Source organism: Chiloscyllium punctatum, chromosome 5 (assembly GCF_047496795.1).
Source record: "Chiloscyllium punctatum isolate Juve2018m chromosome 5, sChiPun1.3, whole genome shotgun sequence".
NCBI lineage: Eukaryota > Metazoa > Chordata > Chondrichthyes > Orectolobiformes > Hemiscylliidae > Chiloscyllium > Chiloscyllium punctatum.
Window position 1 is genome coordinate 38,237,887 of NC_092743.1, and position 16,792 is coordinate 38,254,678.

At 41.6% G+C, this 16,792-nt stretch overlaps 1 protein-coding gene across 1 annotated transcript in view; it reads right to left on the reverse strand.

Annotated features, from left to right (window-relative positions):
- The window catches only part of LOC140476993 (unconventional myosin-Id-like), a 143,344-nt gene that overhangs the window by 74,916 nt on the left and 51,636 nt on the right, over positions 1-16,792 (reverse strand). The window contains exons 11-13 of the mRNA XM_072570059.1: positions 15,426-15,596; positions 12,812-12,882; positions 7,062-7,136 (exon numbers count right to left, since the gene is read on the reverse strand). Coding sequence (XP_072426160.1) covers positions 7,062-7,136; positions 12,812-12,882; positions 15,426-15,596 — 317 coding nt within the window. The remainder of the gene's footprint in view (positions 1-7,061; positions 7,137-12,811; positions 12,883-15,425; positions 15,597-16,792) is intronic.

Below are 16,792 nucleotides of genomic sequence, written 5' to 3' on the forward strand. Positions count from 1 at the left end.
TGATTTTTTTTGGAGTGGCTGGCCGTCGGGTACTGCAGGGGATCATAGGAACATAGGAATTATGAGTGGGAGTAGGCAATTCAACCCTTTAAGCTCATTCCACCATTTAACATGATCATGCCTGATCTTATCCTGGTCTCAGTTCCACTCTCCTGCTTGCTCCCCATAGCCCTTTGTCCCACTTTTCATCAGAAACATATCTACTTCTTTCTTGAATCTGTTGATTGATTTTGCCTTCATTGCACTCTGGGGCAGTGAGTTCCACAGATTCACAACCTTCTGAGAGAAGGAGTTTCTTTCTCCTCAGCTCAGTTTTGAACCTGTATCCTCGCCCTCTATATCTATGACCTCTTTGTCCCACAAGGGGGAGCATCTGTTCAACGTCTAACTTATCAATCCCCTTTAGCATTTTCTCTCCCTCAGTCAAATCCCCCCTCATTCTTCTGAACTCCAGCGAGCAGAAGCCTGAGTTTTTCAATCGCACCTTGTATGACAGCCCTTTCATCCCTGGAATTAATCTGGTGAACCTTCTCTAAACTGCCTCTGGTTTCACTGTGTCCTTCCTCAGGTAAGGAGAACAAACCTGAATGCAATATACCAAATGTGGTCTCACCAAATAATTGTATCAACACTTCTTTTCTTCTATAAGCCAGTCCTTTTGCAATAACTGTCAGGATTCCATTCGCCTTCCTTATTATATGTTGCACTTGCACACTCACTTTCTGCAATTTGTGCACAAAATGCCTAGATCCCTCTAAATTGACACAGTTTGAATTTACTTCCATTTAAATAATAATCTTCCCCTTTATTTTTCTATGATGTGCTCTAGCTTTTGCCTTTATGTTATCCTTAAGTTCTTTGTTAAGTCATGGATGATTTTTCACCTTCTTTACAATTCCTCTTCCTCTCAGGAATATGTTTTAATTGAGAGGTATTTAGTAATATTTAGGAAGATGCTGAAAATGGGGTTATTTTCCCTGGAGTGTCAGAGACTGAAGGGTGACCTTATAGAGATTTATAAAGTCATAAGAGGCATCTATAAGGTGAATAGTCAAGGTCTTTTCTCCAATTTAGGGGAATTCAACACTAGAAGACATATGTTTAAGGTGAAAGCGGAAAGATTTAAAGGGACCTGAGGGGCAATGTTTTCATGCAGATGATAGTCATGTATGGAATGAACTGCCAGAGGAAGTGGTAGAAACTGGTACAACGACAACATTTAAAAGGCATCTGGATGGGTATATGAATATGTAGGGTTTGGATGGATATGAGTCATATGCTGGCAAATTGAATAAATTAATCTGGGATATCTGGTTGGTGAGGACAAATTGCACTGAAGGGTCTGTTTCTGTGCTGTCCATCTCTATGACTTTATCTCACTAAGTATTTGCCAGCACTTGAGCTCCAGCTATTCACAATACCTTTATATAAATTATTTAGGTGAAATGTGATATTTCCATGTTTAATGATGACTCAAAGTATATGGGATTATGAGTAATGAGGAGGAAGTAAAGACGTTTCAGGGCAATTTGGCAAGTTGAGTGAGTGGGCAGTGCATAACAGATGCAGTATAGTGTGGGTAAGTGTGAAATTATCCATTTTGGTTAGAAAAACAGATTGGCAGAGTATTATTTAAATGATGATAGCTTGGGAAATTGTGATGTACAAAGAGATCTGGGTGTCCATTTACATCAGTCACTGAAAACAGTAAGGTTGATAAATGATATGCTCTTTATTGCAAAAGGATTTGAGTACAAGAGTATGTAAATCTTATTGCAGCTGTACAGGGCTTTAGTGAGACCACACCTAGAATACTGTGTTTAGTTTTGGTCTCCTTGCTTAAGGGAGGATTTAGTTACCATTGAGGGAGTGTAGCAAACGTTCATCAAACTGATTCCTGGGTGATCAGATTGTCGCAGGAGGAGAGATTGGGTTGACTAGACCTCTGTTCATTAGAGTTTAGAAGAATGAGAGGGGGTCTCATTGAAGTTCTCTGATTCTGACAGGGCTGGACAGACTGGATGTAGCAATTATGTTTCTCCCTACCTGTGGGGTCTAGAACAGGGAGTCACTGTCTCAGGACACAGAGTAGGCTATTGCAGAACTGAGGTAAGGAGAAATTTCTTAATTCAGAGAGTGGTGAACCTGTGGCATTCTCTACCACATAAGACTGTAGATTCCAAGTCAGTGAATATATTTAAGAAAGAAATAGATATATTCAATAAAAATAAGGATATCAATGGGCACGAGGACGGAGCGTGAGTATTGCACTGAGGCATGGGATAAGTCTTGAATGCCTTCTGTGGTCATAATGTGCAGGCAGCATGATATTTGCATACTCCTTGCATTGGCAGCTGAAGGTACCAGTTAATTATGTATCTTGCTCCACGCTTTCAGAGCCGATTCACTTTGTCCCCAAAGAATTTGTCAGTATTCATTTTATGGTCTCAGTGCCCTCTGATGGATATTTTAAGTATAACAACTTTTTTAAAAAGTGCTTTCAGATAAAATCTCTTATTAATGCCCATGTTTGAGTTGTTTCTTGGAACCATATAGTTGTGTGTATAATGAAGCTCACTACCATTAATCCCAACCACAACTCCAACATAACCAAAATGTCTACAACTGAATGAAATTTGTAAAATTAGGTTATTTGAGATCTTAAAATCAATCAGAATAACATTATTAATAGTACTATATCTTTCAGGGAGAAATCCATAGAATCTCCACAACATGGAAAAAGGCCATTCAGCCCGACGATTCCACACCAACTCTCTGTAGAGCATCCCACCCAGACCCATCCCAGTAGCCCTGCATTTCCCATGGCTAATGCACCTAACCTACACATACCTGAATACTTTGGTCAATTTAGCACAACTAATCCAGCTAACTTGCACATCTTTGGACTCTGGAAGAAAACCAAAGCACCAGCAGAAACCCACACAGACGCAAGGAGAATATGCAAACTCCCCACACAGTCACCCAAGACTGGTATTGAGCCTAGGTCTCTGGCACTGTGAGGCAGCAGTGTTGACCACTGTGCCACTTTGACAGATCTGTATTGATGACAAGGTGGCTGAGTAATGGAACAAAACCAAACCACTATGCTAAACAAAATGTGATGGCTATATGACTTCAGCTGTAATCAGGGATTGAGCATTCAGAATGATCTTTTGGATATGGTTGGTTGGCAATGTCAAGCAAAACTGGAATTCTTCTTATTCAGTTCACTCTTGTAAATTAAGTCTCTAAGGGGTATAATGCAAATTACAACAGACAATAGTCTATTAACCTACATGGAAGAAAAATAGCCCTAATCTCATTTACCATTCTCATAGCCTGTCAATTCCCTTTTTCTCCTTTCTTGTTAGCTGAAGTAGTTTCTGCCTCAATAGCTAATTCTGGAAGTGAATTCCAAAATCTCATGAGACTTTGGTTGAAAACATTTACTTATTCTCTGTTCTAAGTTTTCATATCAGCTACTGGAACCAGTCTACTTCGACCCATCCAGTCTCAACTTTCCATCAATTCTTTCCTATCAACCTGTCATTTGCCAGGCATGACCTCCCCTTGACAAAGCTGCAAGGTCTTATGGTCCTATAAGGTAGTGGTAAGTACTTCTGCCTCTCCTCCTGTGCAATTGCACTGGAACGGTGATGAAGAGCATTACTAATGAGGTGTAGAATTAATGACGCCAAGCTTGTTGGAGTAAGGTCATTCTGAGCCATTGCAGAGAGGACTCCATGAATCTCACCTGACAAGAGTTAGAGAGTCATAGAGATGTACAGCATGGAAACAGACCCTTCAGTCCAACCCGTCCAGGCCGACCAGATATCCCAACCCAATCTAGTCCACCTGCCAGCACCCGGCCCATATCCCTCCAAATCCTTCCTATTCACATACCCATCCAAATGCCTCTTAAATGTTGCAATTGTACCAGTCTCCACCACTTCATCTGGCAGCTTATTCCATACACGTACCACCCTCTGTGAGTGAAAAAGTTGCCCCGTAGGTCTCTTTTATATCTTTCCCCTCTCACCCTAAACCTTTGCCCTCTAGTTCTGGACTCCCCGACCCCAGGGAAAAGACTTTGCTTATTTACCCTATCCATGCCTCTCATAATTTTGTAAACCTCTATAAGGTCACTCCTCAGCCTCCGATGCTCCAGGGAAAACAGCCCCAGCCTGTTCAGCCTCTCCCTATAGCTCAAATTCTCCAACCCTGGCAACATCCTTGTAAATCTTTTCTGAACCCTTTCAAGTTTCACAACATCTTTCCGATAGGAAGGAGACCAGAATTGCACGCAATATTCCAATGTCCTGTACAGCCGCAACATGACCTCCCAACTCCTGTACTCAATACAAGAGTTGAACTGAATATGAGAAATTGGTCTGTCGGATTATAGTGACTTTACCTTTGCTAATTCTAAGCTTAAGCTCGTCCATTAGTCTGCCATGTACATATTTGTCAAAGACTTTTAAAAGTCCATGCACAACATATGCAATGCATTTCCCCACTTATAATATTTGCAATCTCCTCAGTATGGATTTCAGGTTACCATCATCTAGATATGTTGCCATTTCTTCATTAATGTGATCCTAAGGTTTTCTCCAATTGCCCTGGTGAGTCTTTTATAAAACTAGATTGGTCACTCTTCAACATATAATAGTTAATATGATTTTATATAATATAAAAATATATGATAATTTCCATCCTTGCAGTATCTATGCCAACAGAGGCTGGAGCTTTGATTTCTGTTACTCATTTCACTCTTACCAATCTCAGAATTCAATTTGTCTCCGATATGGTATTTTTTCGGTTTTTACTCCAGATTTTTCTATGTTCAGCTTGTCTCTTGTCAAGTGAGATTCATGGTGCCCTCTGTGCAATGGCTCAGAATTACCTATCTCTGTCAAGTTTCGCATCACTAATGCTCCACCTTGCTGATCGTGCAACCAGGCTCACCATCACCCTTCCTGTGCAATCAAACAAGTCAGACAAAGGAGAGCCAGTGGAAGAGATCTGTTTGGATTTCCAGGATGCCTTTGACAAGGTGCATGCAGGAGGCTGCTAAATAGGCTAACAGCACATGGTGTTAGGGGCAGCATATTGGCCCGGATAGATGATTGACTAATTGGTTGATTGGTAGAAGGCAGACAGTAGGGATAAATGGGTCTTTTTTCAGGATGGCAGTCAAGGTTCCTCATGGTAATCTAGTTAGTAAGTTAGATCACATGGAGTGCAGGGCAAACTAGCCATTTGGATACAGAATTGGCTCGAAGGTCGGAGACAGAGGGTGGTCGTGGAGGGTTGCTTTTCAGGCTTTTGGCCTGTAACCAGTGGAGTGCCACAAGGATTGGTGCTGGGTCAACTGCTTTTCATCATTTATATAAATGATTTGGATGTGAACATCGGAGATTTGGTGATTAAGTTTGCAGGCGACGCCAAAATAGAAGGTATTGCGGACAGTGAAGATCACCTCAGAGTACAATGGGACCTTCATCTGAGGGGCAAATGGGCCGAGGTGTGGCAGATGGACTTTAATTTAGGTAAATGTGAAGTGTTGCATTTTGGAAAAGCAAATCAGGGCAGGACATGTACACTTAATGGTAAGGTCCTGGGAAATGTTGCTGAACAAAGAGACCTTGGAATGCAGGTTCATAGTTCCTTGAAAGTGAAGTCACAGGTAGACAGGATAGTGAAGAAGGTTTTTTTATGCTTGTCTTTATTGGCCAATGTATTGAGTATGGGAATTGTGAGGTCATGCTGCGGCTGTACAGGGCATTGGTTAGGCTACTTTTGGAAGACTGCTTGCAATTCTGGTCTTCCTGCTATAAGAATTATGTTGTTAAACCTGAAAAGGTTTAGAAAAGATTTAAGATGATGTTGCCAGGATTGGAGGATTTGAGCTGTAGGGAGATGCTGAGTAGTTTGGAGCTGTTTTCCCTGGAGCCTTTGAGGCAAGTTCTTTTCCCTGGCATGGGGGAGTCCAAAACTAGAGGGGATAGGTTTAAGGTGAGAGGGGAAAGGAACCTAAGGGGCAACTTTTTCATAGGAAGGGTGGTGCATGTATGGACTGAACTGCCAGAGGAAGTAAGGCTGGTAAAATTACAACATTTAAAAAGCATCTGGATGGGTATATGAATAAGATGGGTTTAGACAAACATGGGCCAAATGCTGGCAAAGGGGACTAGATTTATTTAGGATATCTTGTCGGCATGGACAAGTTGAACCAATGGGTCTGTTTCCATGCTGTACATCTCTATGACTCTATGACAAGATCATTAGAAGTGGCATAGACAAAGGCATGTTGGACTAATAAGATGCAAAAGCATGGAAATAAGGTCAAAGTTGCTCAATAATGAGATTCTGAAGTCAATATTAAAAGTGAAAAGGTAAAACTGCAAAACATTTTCTCAATCTCAAATTTTGATTTTTTTCATTCGTGCTGTATTTTTCCGATGTTTTCATCATTTGTGCCTGCACATCAAGGAAGGGAATATCCTGTTCATTGTTTTCAAACTCTTTTCTTGTTTTCTCATATTCTCCTTGAGATTTTTCATTATTATTTTTATAAACTTCTTCAATTTGAAATGCACTCTAAGCCTTTTCAGGCTTATGGCATCTGGAAATTACTGCTAGCTTCCCTTATTAATGGAGTATTTATTTCATTAAGTATTTTTGTAATGCAAATTTTAAAAAAAATTAAAAATCCGAAAGTATTTTGCAAGCTCCACATTGCTTTGAAGTACCGTGAATAAGGTTTTGGAGGCAAACTAGATTTGCTTTTTGCAAATAGAGGTCTAATTGATTAGTTTTGGCAAGAGTGAATCATTGCCTTTTATCTATTTTGTAGTGCACATGTTCAAGAGCAGCCATTGAGACACACGCAAGCCATCTAGTACCTGATGGTGGTAAAACCTTCCAATTACAGGAAGTGACACATTACCCATACAGTATCGGATGGAATGAACTGTTGCCTTTTACTACCGTGAATTTTAAATCCAAAATAAGTACAAAAGAGACACTGCAGTAATTGGAACTCTGAGCCCCATCCTCACCTGTTGTACATTAGACGTTTGAAGTCTTGATAGAGTGTGTCCTTGTTCTTATCAATGAAGCCTTCCACTGAGTACCTGAACCCAAACATAAAGCATGGCTTTAGTTCGAATGTCCATTGCTTCTCTTCTCTTAGATTATAGTCAATGAATATATGCAGGTCTAACAATACAAACTGACTCCCAACCCCAAAATCTTAGTCAAAGATCCATTCTTTTACTGTGATCCAGATAGTGAATTTTGGTAGACATATGTCCAATATAAATATATACACATAAGAGAGATAAACAAGCTAGAAATTTGTAACACAAAAATGGGAAGTTTCTTTAGCAAAGTATTTTCAGGAAGGAAGCCTCCCATTCTTACTCAGTGTGACTTATGTGTGAATCCAGATCCCCATACTATCTTTAATTCTTAACAGCCCTCAGAAGTGGTCTAGCAAGCCATTCAGTTGTACTGAATATATTCCCAACTTTTAAGAGTATCTATCAATAAGCTATAGGAAAGGGAGACAGAAATTGTGAGAGCTGGATGGAAAGGGAATGGGAGCATACAAAGATAGGGATGACATTAGGATCATACAGCCCATGAAGTTGCACAAAGCCATGAGTTAGACAAGGCGCAAGTGAAAATTGCAGATGCTGGAGATTAGTCAAGAGTAGAGTCAACAGCAGGTCAGGCAGCACCCGAAGAGCAGGAAAATTGATGTTTCGGGCAGGAGCCCTTCATCAGGAATGAGACTGGGAGCCTTGGGGGTGGACAAATAAATGGGAGGGGGGGTGTGGGGCTGGGGGCAAGGTAGCTGAGAGTGCAATAGGTGAATGGAAGTGGGGGTAATGGTGATAGGTTTGGAGGGGAGGGTGGAGCAGATAGATTGGAAGGATGGTGCTGAGCTGGAAGTTTGGAACTGGGGTAAGGTGGGGGGGAGGGGAAATGAGGAAACTGGTGAAGTCCACATTGATGCCCTGGGGTTGAAGGGTACCGAGGGGAAAGATGAAGCATTCTTCCTCCAGGCGTCGGGGGGTGAAGGAGTGGTGGTGGAGGAGGCCCAGGACCTGCATGTCCTCGGCAGAGTGGGAGAGGGAGTTGAAATGTTCGGCCACGGGGTGGTGGGGTTGATTGGTGCGGGTGACCTGGAGATGACAAATGCTATCCTTGTATGGAGGAGGAGAAGAGAACAAATGGAGAAAAGAGGGTAAGTACAGATTGCAAGGGAGAGAAGGAGGCAGCCAGGAAAAATGTGGTAGTGAGCCACTGTAAACAAATAAACCTATGGGTACAAACTTTGAGCATTTTCTCGATATTTTACTGGAGGTCTTAGGTTGTGTAACACGGTAGGATGCAGTGAGTAGGAGACACTCAGAGAAGGTGACAGTCAACACAATCCAGACTTTCTGATACATAAACTCACACTTGCACCGCATATCCCCTACTCTAACAGTATCACCAATTTGAGTGATCACCCCTGGCTCAATGGAGAAAGCAGGAGAGTAGGCCAGCAGCAGCACAAGGCACAGCTACAAATGAGGTCAGCTTGGTGCTTACCATATAGGACTACTTCCGTATCAAGCAACATAAGTAGTAACTGATGGAGCTAAGCATTTTTAGATTAGATTAGATTACATTACAGTGTGGAAACAGGCCCTTCAGCCCAACAAGTCCACACCGACGCGCAACCCACCCATACCCCTACATGTACCCCTTACCTAACACTACGGGCAATTTAGCATGGCCAATTCACCTGACCTGCACATCTTTGGACTGTGGGAGGAAACCGGAGCACCCGGAGGAAACCCACGCAGACACGGGGAGAACATGCAAACTCCACACAGTCAGTCGCCTGAGGCGGGAATTGAACCCGGATCTTAGGCGCTGTGAGGCAGCAGTGCTAACCACTGTGCCACCGTGCTGCCCGTGCATTGTTACAACAAATAAAATTATAGCTCTGCAGCCCTGACACATTCAGTCGTCAATGGTGCTGGAAGAGTAAATAAGTCATTGGAAAAGGAGGATCGCAAATATCCTCCCCCCGCCCCCAAGAGTAGGGGAGCCTAGACATCACTGCAAAAGACAGGACTGTGGTATTTATGAGAATCATCAGCAAGAAGGGCCCGATGAATGATCCAACTCAGTCTCCTCCTGAGGTTCTGAAAATCTCAGATGCCAACCTTTAGCCAATTCGATTCACTCCATATGAAATCAAGGAATGGCTGAAGGAAGTGGATATTGCAAAGCCCCTGAGCCATGACCACATTCGGAGAAGGGGAAAGTGAGAACTGCAGATGCTGGAGATTATTTTGCCTGAAATTTCGATTTTCCTGCTCCTTGGATGCTGCCTGACCTGCTGTGTTTTCCAGCACCACACTCTCCACATTCTGAGAATACAATTGAAAACTTGGGGGCTTCAGTATTATCCACGCCCTGTACCAACATATTTCGATTACAACACCATTATCCATCCAGAATTAAACCCAGCCAATTAATTAATCAGCTCACTTGCAATCATTTACAATGCAATTAATTGGCATTTACTCTATAATAGCCTACTCATTGACACCCAGTTTGGGGTCCACCAGCTTACTTAGTTCCTCATTTCATTACTCTGTTGGTCCAAATGTGTTCAAAAGAACTAATCTCAAGTGGGAGTGAAGAGTGACTACCCTTGACATTAAGCCATCATTTGGCCAAGTGAGACTTCAAAGAGCCAAAGTGAAAGTGGAATCAATAAGAAATTGAGGGCAATCTCTTCACGGGGAAGAGTCATATCTGGCAGAAGCATAGAAACAAAGAAAATAAGAGCAGTTGTCATTTGACCCTTCGTGGCTACTTGCCATTCAATATGATCTTAGCTGATCATCCTATTCAGTAACCTACTTCCACTTTCACCTCATATCCTATGATCCCTTTAGCTCTAAGAACTACATGCAACTTCTTCTGGAAAACATTCAATGTTTTGGCCTCAAACAGTTTCTATGGCACAGAATTCCATAGACAAATCAATCTCTGGATGTAGAAATTCCTCTTTATTTTAGTCCTTAATGAGGTACAACATAGTCATGTATGTGACCCGCTAGGTCTGGACTCCCTGTTCATCAAGAACATCTATTCTATGATTATTCCATCCAGTTCAGTTAAAATCTTTCGGTTTCTATGAGGTTCCCCTTTTTCTTCTAAACTCCAGTGACTCGAATCCAAACTGATCCACTTTCTCTCCATATGTCAGTCTTCCCATCCCAGGAATAGATCTGCTAAACATTTATTGCATTCCCTCCACAGTCTGAATATCCTTCTCCAGATAAGGAGACCAAAGCTGAACACAATATTCCATGTGTGGTCTCACCAAGGTGCTGTACAATTGCAGTAAGACATCCCTTGCATCCTCTTAGTATAAGACCAGCATTCCACTTGCCTTCCTCACTGCCTGCTGTACGTGCATACTTACTTTTAGCAACGATGTACCCGGGTCTTGTTGCACCTTCCCCTTTTGCCAATCAGATAAATATCTGCTTTCCTGTTTTTGCTACCAAGGTGGATAACCTCATATTTATCCACCCTCCCCCACAGATTTGTGTCATCTGCAAACTTGGAGATATTACAATTAGTTCCATTGTAGAGTCATAGAGATGTACAGTATGGAAACAGACTCTTTGGTCCAACCTGTCCATGCCGACAAGATATCCTAAATAAATCTAGTTCCATTTGCCAGCATTTGGCCATATCCCTCTAAACCCTTCCTATTCATATACCCATCCAGATGCCCTTTAAATGTTGTATTTGTACCAGCCTCCACCACTTCCTCTGGCAGCACATTCCATTCATGCACTACCCTATGAGTGAAAAAGTTGCCCATTAGGTTCCTTTTAAATTTTACCCTCACCTTAAACCTATGTCCTGTAGTTTTGGATCCTCCGCACCAGGGAAAAGACCTTGTCTATTCACCTACCAATGCCCTTCATGATTTTATAAACCTCCTTAAGGTCACCACTCAGCTTCTGATACTCCAGGGAAAATAACCTCTCCCTATAGCTCAAACTCTCCAACTCTCCAACCCTGGCAACATCCTTATAAATCTTTTCTGAATCCTTCCAAATTTCATAACATACTTTCTGTAGTAGGGAGACCAGAATTGCATGCATAATTCTAAAGGTGGCCTAACCAATGTCCTGTATCGCTCAACTCCTATACTCAATGCATTGACCAATGAACGCAAGCATACCAAGTGCCTGCTCCACTGTTCTGTCTACCTGCGTATTTCACTTTCAAGGGACAATGAACTTGCACTCCAAAGTCTCTTTGTTCAGCAACACTCCCCAGGACCTTACCATTACCATATGACCTGCTCTGATTTGTGTTTCCAAAATGCTGCACCTCACTTTATCTAAATGAAACTCCATCTGCCACTCCTTAGCCAATTGGCCCATCTGATCCAAGTTCCATTGTCCTCTGAGGCAACGTTCTTCGCTGTCCACTACACCTCCAAGTTTGTGGTCACCTGCAAACTTACTAACCATATCTCCTATGTTCACATCCAAATCATTTATATAAATGACAAAAAGCAGTGGACCAAGCACCACGGGGCATAGGCCTCCAGTTTGAAGAGTAATCCTCCACCACCACCCTCTGTCTCCTATCTTTGAGCCAATTCTGTAACAAAATGGCTTGGTCTCCTTGTATTCCATGTCCTCTAACCTTACTAACCAGTCTGTCACGAAGAACCTTGTCGAATGCCTTACTGAAATCCATATAGGTCACGTCCACTGCTCTGCCCTTATCAATCCTCTTTGTTACTTGTTCAAAAAACTCAATCAAGTTAGTGAGACATGGTTTCCCAAGCACAAAGTCAAGTTGACTCTCTCTACTAAGTCCTTGTCTTTCCAAATACATGTAAATCCTGAACCTTAAGATTCCCTCCAACAACTGGTGTGAAATCATCTAAATCATTAAGATATATTATAAATAGCTGAGGTCCTAGCACTAATCTCTGCACTTTCCCATAAGACTCATACAGGTTTGCAGCATGGAAACAGGCCCTTTGGCCCAACTTGTCCATCCTGCCCATTTGGGCCAATCAACATTTTGGGCCTGATAAAGGGCTCCTGTCCCAAAATGTCAATTTCTCTGCTCTTCAGATGTTGCCTGACCTGCTGTGCTTTTCCAGCACCACTCTAATGCTGGGTCTGTTTCCATTCTGCCTAACATTATGTCCCTACATAATCATACTTGGAAATACTCTTGTACCTAATTAGGACTGGCAGACATTTCAGATTGGCTTTATTTTACTGCATTCTATAATTTTAATTGACTTAGGTTTCTCACGAAAATTAATGTGAACCCCAAAATCTTACAAGGTCAACTTGTACATTACTAACCTTTTCCTTTCTACACAGATATACAGAAGGAAATTGCAAGCTGGATAATATATATACAAGCCATTTTTCTGCAAACTGCCTGTGATTGGAAATCCCCACTTCTATGTTTGGGAAGACGACAGGTTATTATGAATAATAGATACAAATACGAATGATCTGATTTATTTACATTTGTTTTAAAGATGCTTTTAGTTGTTTGATCAGCTGTCTCTCTCTCTCTCTCTCTCTCTTTCTGTAAAGTTTTGATTCGCTATTAGTTTATGAGTATAAACTGGGAGTTGACAGGGAGGTGAATGTTGTACTTTGCTCATAGTGCATAAACCTTTCAGTTTGCCACAAAAGACAAATCAAAGCATTTCTAAAGGTAAAAGGAGGGGACGTACGTGACTTGTCCAGCGTAATGCTTTATCCTGAAGTGTTTGTTGAACTCCATATTCTTTTCAGTCGGACACAGCTGCAGACGCAAAACAAAGTGTTAAGTACGAAAAGTTGTTTGGAACCGTCAGATGCCTCATTAAGTAGCCACCTGCACAACATGAACTGAGCCTTCTTTGGTGGGGGGGGTGGGGTCACAGGTTTTATTTTATACTAAGTTAACCAGATTGTTCATAGCTTGGTTGCTAATGGTTGAACCATAGTATGGTTGATGTGGTGTATATGTATTTTAGTAAGGCATTTGATAAGGTTCCCCACGATATGCTATTGCACAAAATATGGAGGCATGGGATTGAGGATGATTTAGCAGTTTGGATCAGATGTTGGCTAGTTGAAAGAAGACAGAGAGTGGTGGTTGATGGGAAATGTTCATCCTGGATTTCAGTTACTGGTGGGGTACCGCAAGGATCTGTTTTGGGGCCACTGCTATTTGTCATTTTAATAAATGACCTGGATGAGGGCGTAGAGGAATGGGTTAGTAAATTTGCGAATGACACTAAGGTTGTTGGAGTTGTGGATAGTGCTGAAGGATGTTGCAGGTTACAGAGGGACGTAGATGAGCTGCAGAGCTGAACTGAGAGGTGGCAAATGGAATTTAATGCGGAAAAGTGTGAGGTGATTCACTTTGAAAGGAGCCACAGGAATGAAGAGTACTGGGCTAATGGTAAGATTCTTGGTGGTGTAGATGAGCAAAGAGATCTCAGTGTCTATGTACATAGATCCCTGAAAGGTTGCTAGGGTTATTAAGAAGGTGTACAGTGTATTAGCTGTTACTAGTAGAGGGATTGAGTTTTGGAGACATGAGGCTATGTTGCATCTGTACAAAACTCTGGTGCGACTGCACATGGAGTATTGCATACAGTTCTGGTTACTGCATTATAGGAAAGATGTGGAAGCATTGGAAAGGGTTCAGAGGAGGTTTACTTGGATGTTGCCTGGTATGGAGGGAAGGTCTAATGAGGAAAAGCTGAGGCTGTTTTTATTAGACAGAAGAAGGTTTAGAGGTGACTTAATTGAGACATAAAAGATAATTAGAGGGTTAGATAGGGTGGACAGTGAGAGCCTTTTTTCTTGGATGGTGATGGCAAGCTTTCACTTGAGGAGTGATTGATATAGAACAGATGTCAGATGTAGATTATTTATTCAGAGAGTAGTAGGAGCGTGGAACTCCCTGCCTGCAACAGTAGTAGACTTGCCAATTTTAAAGGCATTTAAATGTCCATTGGATAAACATATGGATGAAAATGGAATAGTGTAGGTTAGAGGGGTTTCAGATTGGTTTCGCAGGTCAGCGCAACATCAAGGGCCGAAGGGCCTATACTGCACTGTAGCATTCTATGGTCTATGTACTCTCAGGTTAGACAATGCATAAATTAACTGTGGCTCCTGTTTCTCATTGTTATCCCAGTGGCTAGTGATGGAGTGCTCAGCAATGAATTGTAGGTGAAGGCAGACTGAGTTTAATTGTGAGTCTTCCTAGAGTTAGTCGTCTTTCTCTTCAACCCTCCCAAGTCACATACCATCCGACTTTGAAAGGTATCATCAATTTTTCTTTAGCACAGTTCAAAATCCTGAAACTCACTACCTAACAACACTGTAGGACCATTTCCACTATATGGACAGCAGAGGATCAAGATGAATGCCCACTATCAGATTCAAAAAAGCAATAAGGGATGGCAAATAGTGCTAGCTTTCTAACCAATGCACTTGTCTCATTGATAAAGGAAAACCTATCGAAACTGTCTCATTGGGTCAGGGCTGCTTTTTCATGGGAATTGACAAACAGCAGTACTCTCCTTTGGAACGGTTTGGATGCTTGGCATGATTTCCCTCCAATTTATGGTACTCAATAGTGAAGCTGGTTAATCCTCCCACACCTGGTAAAGTGATGGGAAAAATAATATTTTGTGTCAAAAGCTAAGGGACAGCAACTCGATAAATAAATGATTAATCTTTGTTGATACAAATTTGGTAGACATTGTTCTGCACCGCTACATAACTCCAGTTTGCTACTGGTTTGCTTACAGACTGCCTTTCCATCATTATTGGTCAGGCAATAGCATATGCTACCCACCCAATCTAATGAATTTCAGCCCTTAGGTATGAAACCAGGAACAGAACTTAGTTTATATTGTACCACTTATAAGCTCAGGAAATCCTAAAATGCTTTACAGCTAAATAAACACTTTATGAAGTGCTTTTTGAGGTCGAAACAATGTGGTAATGTAGGAAACACAGCAGTTCATTTGCATATAGCAATTTGTCATATTCAGTCCTTGGAGTCCTTCTCAGGTTACTGAGAGATATTTTACAGTGGAAGCAACAGATGATAAGAATAGCCAGTCCAAGGGTTCCACTTCCTTTCCATTGTCAGCCTGCTCAACAGAACAACTTAATGTCCCCACAGGAAATCCCAGCTGTAGATTTAATGGGGTTAAGGTTTGGCATAATCAGACTTGCCTCAAGTCTCTGCTTGCCTTGGTTATTTTGAGTTTATGTTAGTCACTGCCTATTATAAATTTCCTGACCTTTTGCAGTGCCCAGCTTCTGGTTTTGTCCCACCTTTCTGCTAGTGTAGTGGGCATGTTTGCCCAACTTGGAGTCCATGGTGTCCACCAACATGGCATCTGTCACCTTCCCGACATTCATACAGGCTTCATCCAGGATGGCAATAATTCCTTTGTGTGGCTGTTCCACAAGATCCACAATGATTTGATTGTTGAAATAGTCAATCTGGACAATGAAAAGACAGAAAGGAAAGAAACTTTCAGTCACCTGATGTTAATCTTTGGGCTACTTAAGCATTGCCAAACTATGGAATAGGCTGGAACACAATAAATGGGAGAAGCTTGATGAATATTGTATATGTAAACTTTACAACAGTCTTTGGGATACTACTGGATATTATTAAGGAGTATGGAATCAAGGGGAAGGTAGAAAAATGGATTTGAAAATAGAAGGATTGAAACAAGGGATTGAAATTAAGGGCAATTTTCTGTGCAGTTCAACGTTGGTAATAGTATTCACAAGGATTAGTGCTGGCAAAATTGATATGAGTAGTATATATTGATGATACTGATATACTAAAATAGGAGAAATAGTTAATCCTTTAGGAGACCCAGGGAAACTGCTCAAGGATATTAGTAAGATGAATTAAAATGAATTAAATGTTTGTAAGTTTATGTAGACACCAACAAGGACCGGCCTATATAGTTTGTTCTTATGTGGTTTCCAAATAGAAGCTTGGCTGGGCTTTAGGCAGATAATATTCTGTAACATTCTACCCATGTCTGCATGGGTTTCATCTGGGCACACCGGTTTCCTCCCACAGTCCAAAGATATGCAGGTTGGGTGGATTGGCCTGCTAACTGTCCAGGCAGGCTAGGTGGGTTAGCCATGGGAAATGCAGGGCTACAGATATGGGTAGGGGGTGAGTCTGGATGAGTTGCTCTTCGGAGGGGTGGTGTGGACTCAGAGGGCCGAATGGCCTGATTCCACACTGTAGGGCTTATATGTTTTTATGATAGTCCTTCTTTTGTGCACCCACAGTAGAGTTATTCGTGATCAGACTTGGTCCCAAGCTGAAAGCAATGGTGATAATAAATTGTATAGGACTATGATGAGATTCTGAGTACTGTCTCAGATTTCGGCTCCACGTTGAAAGATGAATGTATGTGTTTTTGAGACAAGACATTGAGTGTGTTGAGAGTATTATATTATAATTGGAGGCTAATAAATTGCACCCGTCCTGTCTGATGTCTAGAAGAATGAGAGATGATTGCATTGAAGGAGACAAGATTCTGGAGGATTTTGACAGGTTGGGAACACTAGAACATGGGGCACATAATCTCAGGATAATGTGTTCACCATTGAGAACTGAGATGAGGAGAATATCTTTCACACAAAGTGTTTTTAATGACTAGAATTCT